We start from the raw sequence: 11003 nt of genomic DNA on the forward strand, positions 1-11003 counted from the left end.
GAGCTCAGGAGAGCACTAGCAAGCAAATGTAGCAAAATGTTAACAACAAGTAGTGAATTCACATGAAAGGTACATGGACTTTCACTGTATTATTGTCGGTTGTTCTGTAGGTTAGAAATGGAGTTCAGAGACTAAATCTGTTTTCTTGCTGGTAAAAAATCTCTTGGGATTGTAGTAAGGACTAAATGAGGTAGTGCATATACAATGCTAAGCACAGTGCACATGAGAAATGTTAGCTATGTACATATGTACTTTATTATTTGTGATCGTGATAGAAATCACTAAGTACTTCTACCTCCCTGCTTTCCAGCATGGGGCAAGGTCACACTTCTCCGTTCCTTGTGAGGTTGGCAGGGCCATGTAACTGGCTTTGGAGAATGAAACATGAGATAAGCAAACTGGGTTCCTGAGTCACTATCCTGTTTACAGATTCACACAATCTGGCTATGTAGACTGAACAAGACACAAATTTTTGTCGTGTGAAGCCAATGAGCTTTAGGGACTGTAATCAAAGCCTAGCCTAACCCAGATATCCACAAAGCAAGGCCCTCAGGTCAAATCCTGTCCACCACTTGTTTTTGCCCATAAAGTTTCACTGAAACACAGCCGTACTCATCATTTATGGTCTGTGGATACCTTTGCACTATGATAGCAAGAGTTGAGTAGATACAGTGGAGACGTTATGGACTGCAAAGCCGAAAATATTTACTATCTGGCCCTTCACAGAAAAGTTTGCTCACCCCTGACCAAGCCTGTCTTGACTGCTACGATCAAAATATAAAGTGAAAAAAGAAAACCCAAAGCATTTATAAAACATGGCTTTATACTAGCTCTATGACCTTGAGCAAGTTATTGTTTCTATAATCTTTTAGTTTCCTGGGTGTAAAATGGTGGTAATATTAAGTGTTTACTTTATAACATTATGATGAGTAAATTCTTGTATGTAAAATACTTGGAACCGGGAGGCTTGGAAGGGAAATACTAGATTAGCCAGAAGTAAGGGCAGGAATATGAGCTGATGAATATAAAATCACTAAGGCAAGAACCTAGTAAAAATCCAGTTATTCCAATTAAATAAAAATAAACCTGAATAGAAACCGAAGACTAGACAACAACAACAAATAATAGCAACAGTGGTTATCTTTCAAGATATTAAGAGAGAGGACTAGGAATGGTTTGTTATACCATTCTGTGTTTTAAAATTTTCCATAATTGAACACGTTTTATTTTTTTTAATTAAAAAAAATTTTTTAACATTTATTTTTGAGAGAGAGAGACAGAGCATGAGCAGGGGAGGGGCAGAGAGAGAGGGAGACACAGAATCTGAAGCAGGCTCCAGGCTCGGAGCTGTCAGCAGTCAGCACAGAACCTGACGTGGGGCTTGAACCCATGAACCGCAAGATCGTGACCTGAGCCAAAGTCAGACACTTAACCAACTGAGCCACTCAGGTTCCCTGAACATACACATTTTATAATCAAGAAAGAAAAATCAATGTTTTCTTATGAAAAATCTTAATATTTCTGTCATTTTACAAAACATCTTTTGTTGACATTCTACAAATGATACCATCCAACAATGTTCCAATACTTTCTTCTTGTGAAGACAGTTTATATATCTGTGAAAATAAAAGATGAATTATGACATGCTAATATATTCATGCACTACTAGTTTCCATTATACAAACATATATAAGTGAAATTATTTATCATTCAACTACTGGGATAATGACATGAAATCACAAATCACGAATGTGATTAAAATATATAAAGTAGATGGCAATTCATCATTTATGTCAAAAGTTCCCTTTAAATTAGTTATGATAATAACCCTCTACACATAGAAACTGAATCTATTTTTTTTTTTGAATCTGTACCAATTTTTAAAGCATACGTCAAGATATTAAAGATCAAGCTTACACAGGGGCGCCTGGGTGGCGCAGTCGGTTAAGCGTCCGACTTCAGCCAGGTCACGATCTCGCGGTCCGTGAGTTCGAGCCCCGCGTCAGGCTCTGGGCTGATGGCTCAGAGCCTGGAGCCTGTTTCCGATTCTGTGTCTCCCTCTCTCTCTGCCCCTCCCCCATTCATGCTCTGTCTCTCTCTGTCCCAAAAATAAATAAAAAACGTTGGAAAAAAAAAAAAAAAAGATCAAGCTTACACAGTATATTTGAAATGTAAAATAAATATAAAATGTATTCTGCACTTTTTTTTTTTTTCTTCAGAGAGGAGACAGCACGAGCGACAAGCAGGGGAGTGGGAGAGAGAATCCCAAGCAGGCTCCATGCCCAGCACAGAACCCAATGCAGGGCTTGATCCCATGACCCTGGGATCATGACCTGAGCTGAAATCAAAAGTAGGGCACTCAACCAACTGAGCCACTAATGTGCCTCTGAAGTTATTTATTCTTTTTTTTTTTTTTTAATGTTTGTTTATTTTTGAGAGAGAGCAGAGTAGGGGCAGGGAGAGAGAGGGAGACACAGATTCCGAAGCAGGTTCCAGGCTCTGAACTATCAGCACAGACCCTGACACAGGACTCAAACTTGGGAACTAGGAGAACATGACCTGAGCTGAAGTCAGAAGCTGAATTGACTGAGCCACCGAGGCATCCCTGAAGTTATTTATTCTTAATTAAAGAATGCTTTTATCAACTAAATTTCTAACTAAATTTTACATAAATCAGCATCTTCTTTTTATTTTTTTTTAAATGTTTATTTATTTTTGAGACAGAGAGACAGAGCATGAACGGGGTTGGGTCAGAGAGAGAGGGAGACACAGAATCGGAAGCAGGCTCCAGGCTCTGAGCTGTCACCACAGAGCCTGATGCGGGGCTCGAACTCAACGAACTGCGAGATCATGACGCTGACGTCAGATACTCAACCGACTGAGCCACCCAGGCGCCCCTATAATCCAGCATCTTCTAATTCTTTGCATCTGTAACTATTTTTCAAGTAATTTTTAATTACATTAACCTTTCTTAAAGAAAAACAAAAACCAGAAGGATCAGTGATCAACAAGCAAACAACATCAGTATTATTCTTCATCTATCACACTTTGTAAAAATACAGATTTACAAACCTTTTTGACTTCTGTAATATTTGTTATGTCAGGTAGATTTTTCAGAGAAACTTGATGACCTTCTACCTGAGATATTAAGTCTTCTTGATTTATTTGTTTTTCTCCCTCTTCAATGTAAACAATTAGAATTGAAGTGTCATTTGCTGAGATGCCAAATTTTTTCAAAGCTTCTGAAATCTAAGGAAAAGAACAACAACAAACAATAACCAGTAGCTTCTGTGTCTGAAACATCCCCCCATGGGCCTCCTTTTTCCTTGGTCAGGTTCTTATTTTTCATATCCTAATGATTCTACCTACAGTGTTTCTCTTCAACAACCCTTCTTGACACCCACCACATCTGCCTCTAGAGTACTCTCTGCTCAAAACTGCACCTTATTCCTGCGCAATCAAGCCTACTTCTTGGCGTTTCTTAACATCAACACTCCCTCCCTCTGGCCCCAAGTGACCCTCTAGCCATGCACACCCACCTTCTACCCAGACTGGACCATATGGGTGTCCACCATTTCATACATTTTTTCCTATGCTCAAACTTTGTCCTCAGCCTGGAGTGTCCTCATCCCTCAAGGTCCAACACTAATGTCACTAATGTCATCCTTTCTCCTTACAGGAGTTGCTTCTTTGCTGTTTCCATTGGTTTGAAGTATTATTCCCATTATGTCACTTATCTTAGTGCATTTGGATTTCTGTCTTGTTTACCTGCCTTCCTCAGGAACATGTTTCTCCTGTCCTAGAACTGTAACTGTAAGAGGGACAAGCCCAGCAGATATTTACCGAAGTGAAGTTTCTCAAATTATTTCAAATGATGTCAAAGAAATTATAATTATCTGGTAATTTTTTCTCCAGGTACTGAGGAATTCTATTATCATGCATTCTATAAACTTTATAAAATTTCAAACATTATTTTAAACCATGCTGCGGGTTTCCTAATTGTCCTTTGGATGATGTTAGTACCTGGTTGTGTTCTTAATAGTAGTAGTAATACTAAAACTTCATCAGCAAAATTTATTTTTTTCATGTGCCACAGGTAGAATATCTTTAGCTCAATAACTTTGATTACTACCGGTATTTCAAACCACAAACTCTTCCTGAGCCCTGGGTATATGAGTGAGCCTGTGTTAAAGGCTGTTCCACGTACCAGGCAGGCTTCTGGTATATGGAAAAGACATGGATTCTATCCTTAAGGAGTTATAGGGAGAGTAAAAGATGTGCATGGTAACACACAAATATCCATGCTTAATGTTTTGCCATTTAAATTTATATATCATTTAGAGGGATCTTCCTGACCCTATATGGTAAGAAGGACAGATAAAACTATCCTCATCTAATGTAGCTAAATTTTTGTTTATTCCTATGTGAAGTGACTCCAAAGCTTATTTGTCTAGGAAGAGGCAGTGCTAAACCTCAATCTTTCCAGAACACTCTTCACTATTACAGCCCAACACTGGGGAACACACATTAGCACAACACAATCAACATAAATAAAGTAAAATCCATATTAATTACATTGTTATTTGGGGAAAGGTTGAAAATAATTTCAGTTGATAGAGTTTTTGTCTTCATTTTTCCCAGTCTGTAGAGATGAACTGCTTTGTTTGAGGCCACAAGTATCTGAAATGGATCAACAATCTACCAAAGAGAACATAAAGAATTACACACGGAGAATCTGGAGCACTTGGAAGACACATGCCTTCTCTCTTGGTAACTCCAATGTCAGGCTGTTTGACTTCATCACAGTTTCTATGGACTATGTTTTCAAAATTGCTGGGTGTTCAGTAAATCATAGAATGTTAAAGCTGCAAGGAACTTAAATAGTAAAAATTTAAAAAAGAACATTGGGGGGAGCCTGGGTGGCTCAGTCAGTTAAGCGTCCAACTTCAGCTCAGGTCATGATCTCGTGGTTTGTGAGGTCAAGCCCCGCGTTGGGCTCTGTGCTGACAGCTCAGAGCCTGGAGCCTGCTTCAGATTCTGTGTCTCCCCCTCTCTCTACCCCTCCCATGCTCATGCTCTGTCTCTCTCAATAATAAATAAATAAATATTTTTTAAAAAATTTGTTAAAGAACATTGAGCACTAATATGGGGAAAGGCGATAGTCTAAACATTTTACCGGTATTATTTTAATTCTTAAAACTACCCTATGAAATCAGTAGTATTATTCACACACAGTAGATGAGGAAGCCAAAGCAAAGAATGTTTGGGTTTGAATCCCAGCTGTCACTTCCTACTGAGGGACCTTGGGCAGATCCCTTAGTTTTATCTGTTAGATGCAGATAATCATAGTAGTTACTTCATAGGGTTGTTGTGAAGATTAAGTGAGTTAGTATATGGAAAGCACTTAGAACAATGGCAGGAACAGAGCAAGCATGGTACAAAGGTTGCCTACCACTTGCTCAAAGTCATAATAAGTGGCAGAGCTGAGATTAAGTCCTAGTAACATGGTTCCACAGTGTGTGCTCTTAACCACTATGGATGCCTCCTGTGCAGAGATTTTTCTAGTTTAAATGAGTAAATGAAGCTCCAGGCATTTGCCATTACATCAGAGTCAGAATACAACCTTTCATATCTCCTGGGAAGGGCCTAGCACTTTGGCTTCTATTCACTATTAAATTCAAGGTTGGCTCAATCTGACTCCACAGTTTAGACAAGAACTATTTATCCAAAGATGACAATTTTAGGCTAACCTGTAACATCATGAAAAATTAACATATTATTGGAGTGCCTGGGTGGTTCAGTTGGTTTGGCATCCGACTTCGGCTCAGGTCATGATCTCTTGATTTGTGGGTTCGAGCCCCACAGTAGGCTCTGTGCTGACAGCTCGTAGCCTGCAACCTGCTTCGGATTCTGTGTCTCCCTCTTTCTCGGCCCCTCCCCCACTCATGCTCTGTCTCTCGGTCTCTCAAAAATAAGTAAGCGTAAAAAAATTTTTTTAATTAACATATTCTTAAATGCCCCTTTATAGCTCATTTGTTCTTACTTGTACTTACCACCTTAGGGTTTATTAATGCACCATCAATAGCACCTTCCATGGCCTTTTTTCTCAAGTCTCCAGCATTTTTTACATCTTTAAACAACAGAAGGGTCACCCTGCATTCGGGAAATAGGTCCAGCTGATGCGTTAACTGCATTTCACAGACAAGCACGATTCTAAAAGACCAAAAGACTTCATCTGTTTAAAAGCTAATGGTATAATTCAACTAATAAACATCCTCAGTAACAAATATAACAAGATGACAGAACTGTTACACTAGAAGAATCCATCCCAAAAGCACATTTGGCATCCCCATGAGATGTCTACCAACCCTGCTGAGTTGTTCCTAGCTTCCTTTACTGAAAGACCAAGGTTGCTGCCTGCTTCTCTGGTTGTGCAGGCAGGCAGGCAGGCTTTGATGCATGGCTGAGGAGCAGCTTCTCTAACAGACAAGTAGAAGCAGAATGGCAGGAATTCTTTAGGCCACGGATTACTTATGGTGTTAACGAAACCTCACTCCAACTTAGCCTTTTTAGCTTTCTGATCTTCCCATTTTATGTATATTTTAGCAGAACCTAGACACAAATATTAAGAAAACTTTATTGAAGTACAACACTTGACTCAAAGATACTCATTTCACACATGACATTTAAGTAGAGAGGGGGTACAATTATTTTTAATGTTTTATTTATTTTTGAGAGAGAGCGTGAGCATAAGTGGGGGAGGGGCAGAGAGAGAGGGAGTCACAATCTGAAGCGGGCTCCAGGCTCAGAGCCATCAGCTTAGTCTGATGTGGGGCTCAAATCCCCGAACCATGAGATCATGACCTGAGGCAAAGTTGGATGCTTAACCAACTGAGCCACCCAGGTGCCCCAGGAGGGGGTACAATTATTAAAAAATCAATACAGGCCTTTTCTTAGACATAAGTTTAATAAGGAAAGGACAAAGACATAAAAGAAACATAAAGGACAACTTGACTAACTAGAAAGACAACCATATCCTTGAACTGAAAAACTAAGTATCTTTAAAACAATTTCAAAGTGTTAGTAAGTTATTTGGGGGTGGCAATTTGGTAAGTTCATGTTATCCTTGGTAGTTTCCATTTCTAGGACTCTTTTCAAGGAATAATTAAAAACCTGAAAATTTACGTAATAAGATGCTCCTCTCATCATCCTAATAGCAAAAAGTTGAAAACAAACTAGCAAATAACAGATTGTTGCAACTAAACAAGCATTAAAAACTGTCATCTTGGAGACCGGTTAATTGGTGTGAAATAGCAATAAATAACATTAAGTAAAAACATCTGATTGAAAAACAAAACACAGGAGCACCTGAGTGGCTCAGTCAGTTAAACATCTGACTTCAGTTCAGGTCATGATCTTACAGTTCCTAAGTTCAAGCCCCACATCAGGCTCCTCCCTGGCAGTATGGAGCCTGCTTGGGATTCTCTCTCTCCCTCTCTCTCTGCCTCTCCCCCACTGGCATGCATACTCTATCTCAAAATAAATTGTAAAAAAATACATAAAAAAAGAAAGACAAAACATAAAATGTGGCATAAACTGTGGGCTTTTCAAAAAGGAGCATAAAAAATATTGAAAGGAAGATACACCAAAAAGTTATCTCAGACTTGGTGGAATTACATCTGACTTTTTGTTAGGATAAAAAATATATGTGTGAATAATATCCTGGCACACAGCAGTTCAATCTTTATTGTCATAGTAACATCCAATGGGGAAAAGATACAGAAAAATATAATGAATACATTCCCAATTACACAAAAAGATGCACACAGAAAACAAAAACATGAAACACACCAAAATATGGCCATCTTGAGTGGCAGGATTATTGGTAACGTTTATCATCTTCTATAAAAAAAAAAAAATTGCACTGAATTTTCTACAGTAAGCACACAAAATAAGAGTACAGATAATCAGCAAGGAAAAAAACTTTCCGTTTGGTTTTTTTCCTAGGGAAAAAAGGTCCCCTTGATGAGGTTTTGGGGTGATAGTGGGGTTCACAGCTGATGGTCAATAAAGAATTCATGAAGATGTCTTTGGTACAAAAGTGATTTTATTAAAGCATGGGAACAGGAACCCAGGGCAGAAACAGCTGCACAGGGGTTGTGAAGAGTGGCTTGTTACATACTATGAGTTTAGGGGAGGTAAAGTCAGAAGGGAAGTTTCCAGAGACTTTCTTATGCTAAAGACTCACAGATTACGGGAGGCCTAGCTATTGTCAAACTAAGTTGTTGTTTTTCCCCTCTAGCAAATCATTAACATTAAGACAGCAGGGAGTTCCAGGACTTTAGGCTATTGATGGGATTACGTTTCTTTAGTAAACTGGTAGAGACTCATCAGTTTAACCATTTGTTTTGTCCTTTCCTTTGTTCTTGGGTAGACAGGAGTGTCCATGGAATGTCACACAGATCCCACTGGGGTGGGGGTGTGCTAGCTTATATTTTGCCCTCAGCCCGCCTTATGGTCTCTCATCAGCCTAGCAAAAGTCAAAACATAATTCCCTCACTTAGGCCAGAAACTTAGAATCATCGTTGCTCTCAATCACAGCAAATCCAGAGTCATACTCCTAGCTCCCATAGTTACTCTCTAGTCTTGACGACTTTACCTCTTAAGTACCATTTTGACCCGTCCACTTCTCCCCAGTACCCACTGCCCCCAGCCCAGGCCGCATGTCTCAACTACAGCTGTGGCCTCCTAGGGGTGGTGGCCTCGCAGTTCCAGCCCTCCTACCATCCAACTTCCACCTGGCAGTAAGACCGATCCTTTCAAAACGTAAACCATATCTCGTCCTTCCGCCGCTCTTGTGATAAAGCTCCCACTTAATGGCAGGGCGTTTCAAACCCTCCAGTCGCAGCCCTCTCGCCTTGTGCTGCTGCCAGCGCACCTGTCTCCAGACCGCGGTCTTTCCGCTACAGCCCAGTGGCCTCCCCAGTTTCAAATGCCCAGGCTCGCTCCCCAACTCTGCCCCTCCGACAGGTACAGCCCCTGACTTCTTCCTCCCTCCCTTCAACTCCGTTTAAAAAGTCCATTTACCAGGGTCCCAGGCCCTCTTTCACGTGCTCCTCAGCCCTTTTCATCGGTTTGATGAGTCCTCATTCAGCTGTGTAGCACTCAGAGAGCATGAGCTTGTCACTGCCGTACTGAGCCCCCGGGGCTGGCCCTCCGCCCGCCCTGCCAGAGAGGACTCACCTGCGCACTCTCGGTCCTCCCGGAAGGCCTTCCCCTCGGAAACAAACCCCTCACTTTCCGGAAGCTGGGCCGCAACCGCGCAAGTCCCTCCCCAGAAGCTCCTTCCCCAGCCTGAGAGACGCCGGCGGACGCAAATGGGAGCCAGGGCCCCATCTGTCACTTCCGGCTATGGGGACGGTAAGGATCCGGGGGCCGGACGCTGAGGTTTCAGGGCGCGTCTCAGCCTTTCTCCAACGCGTTTTGGCGTTGGGGGAGACATCGGTTTCTTCTTGTGCAAAGAACAGTGTTGGCCAGGATGAACTCCACATTCATCTCAGCTACAGTTCTTTTCGGGGACGGACGGAACTTGTTTCCTTCTTGCAACGGTGCGGTCATTTAGGAAAGCTCTGGAGTGGACCGCGATTTGCTTTGGGTACTTAAGAGGTGACAGTACGTTGGTGAAATCAACCTCTTCCTGCTTCTAGCAGGTTCAGAGATTTGTCGTCTCTAAGTGTATCAGCCCCTAAGAGAGGCTGCAAATAATTATTTTCCATGTTTTTTATGGTTCCGGTTCATCTTGGTCCATACTTTTCTTTACACAGGAAAACAGGTAAATTTACGCAAGTAAATAACAAATATACCGGTCGGGTGGATATGTGCTATGGAGAAAAAATAAAGGAAAGGGAGGAATGCCTGGCCGAGGGTATTGCTATTTCAAATAGGATGGTTAAGAGCTCACCAGAAAGGGCCCTTTGAACAGTAACTGGAGGAGGTCTGTTTAACTGGGAGAACAGCATTCCAGGCAATAAAGAGAGTTCAAAGGCTCTGAGACACTTATGGCCTTCCCCCACTTAAGGGATAGTAAAGAGAAGCATGGGCTTGAACACAGTGGGAATATATATAGGTGTAAAAGATATTTAAAAAATTTTTTTAATGTTTATTTATTTTTGAGAGAGAGCATGAGCTGGGGGGTGGCATGGGGCAGAGAGAGAGGGAGACACAATCCAAAGCAGGCTCCAGGCTTTGAGGTAGAGAGGCTCCAGGCAGAGAGCTCGTGGTGGAGCTCAAACCAACTCTGAGATCATGACCTGAGCTGAAGTTAGACTTAACCAACTGAGCCACCCAACTGCCCTCTAAAAGATATTCTGACAAAAGACTGGTATCCAGAGTACATAAAGAACACCTACAACTCAGTAAGAGAAAACAACCTAATTAAGAATGGGTGACAAATTTGAACACTTTATAAAGGATCTGTGATTCAGGCCAATAAACACATGAAAAGATGCTCAACATCATTAGTCATCAGAGTAATGCAAATTTAAAACATAATGAGCTACTACTACACACCCACACAACTAAAATTTAGAAGACTGATAGTATAAGTGTTGTCAAACATAATTGGTATCCTCGTATATTGCTGATCTGAATTTTATAAAATAGTATAACCACTTTGGAAAAGAGTGGTAGTTTCTTAAAAAATTAAATGTATATTTACTTTGCATTTCATTCCTTTGCATTTTCCAGGAGAAAGGAAAACACATACCTAACAAAGTTTAATACGTGAATGTTCATAGCAACTTTACTCTTTTTTTTTTTAATGTTTGTTTTTAAGAGAGAAAGAGTGCAAGCGGGGGAGGGGCAAAGAGAGGGAGACACAGAATCTGAAGTAGGCTCCAGGCTCTGTGCTGACAGTACAGAGCCAGATGTGGGACTCGAACCCACAAACCATGGGATCATGACCTGAGCCGAAGTTGGATGCTTAACAGACTGTGCCACCCAGG

The 11003-nt window shown here is 41.0% G+C and overlaps 1 protein-coding gene across 8 annotated transcripts; it reads right to left on the bottom strand.

The window, feature by feature from the left end:
- Nucleotides 1-1352: 1352 nt before the first annotated feature.
- Nucleotides 1353-9375, bottom strand: TPRKB (TP53RK binding protein). Of its 8 annotated transcripts, none has more exons than XM_049651713.1 (6): nucleotides 9244-9368; nucleotides 6369-6612; nucleotides 6054-6213; nucleotides 4576-4698; nucleotides 3073-3249; nucleotides 1354-1616 (listed from the first exon to the last, which is right to left on the bottom strand). In XM_049651713.1, the coding sequence occupies exons 3-6, from the start codon at nucleotides 6192-6194 to the stop codon at nucleotides 1530-1532; spliced, it is 528 nt and encodes a 175-aa protein (XP_049507670.1). In that variant the 5' UTR covers nucleotides 6195-6213; nucleotides 6369-6612; nucleotides 9244-9368; the 3' UTR covers nucleotides 1354-1529. The 8 variants fall into 8 exon arrangements, with proteins under 8 accessions (XP_049507667.1, XP_049507675.1, XP_049507670.1 ...); XM_049651717.1 differs by lacking the exon at nucleotides 9244-9368 and adding an exon at nucleotides 9088-9237 and having other exon boundaries at nucleotides 6054-6153; XM_049651711.1 differs by lacking the exon at nucleotides 9244-9368 and adding an exon at nucleotides 9088-9237.
- Nucleotides 9376-11003: the final 1628 nt, after the last annotated feature.

Source organism: Panthera uncia, assembly GCF_023721935.1.
Source record: "Panthera uncia isolate 11264 chromosome A3 unlocalized genomic scaffold, Puncia_PCG_1.0 HiC_scaffold_11, whole genome shotgun sequence".
Classification (NCBI taxonomy): Eukaryota; Metazoa; Chordata; class Mammalia; order Carnivora; family Felidae; genus Panthera; species Panthera uncia.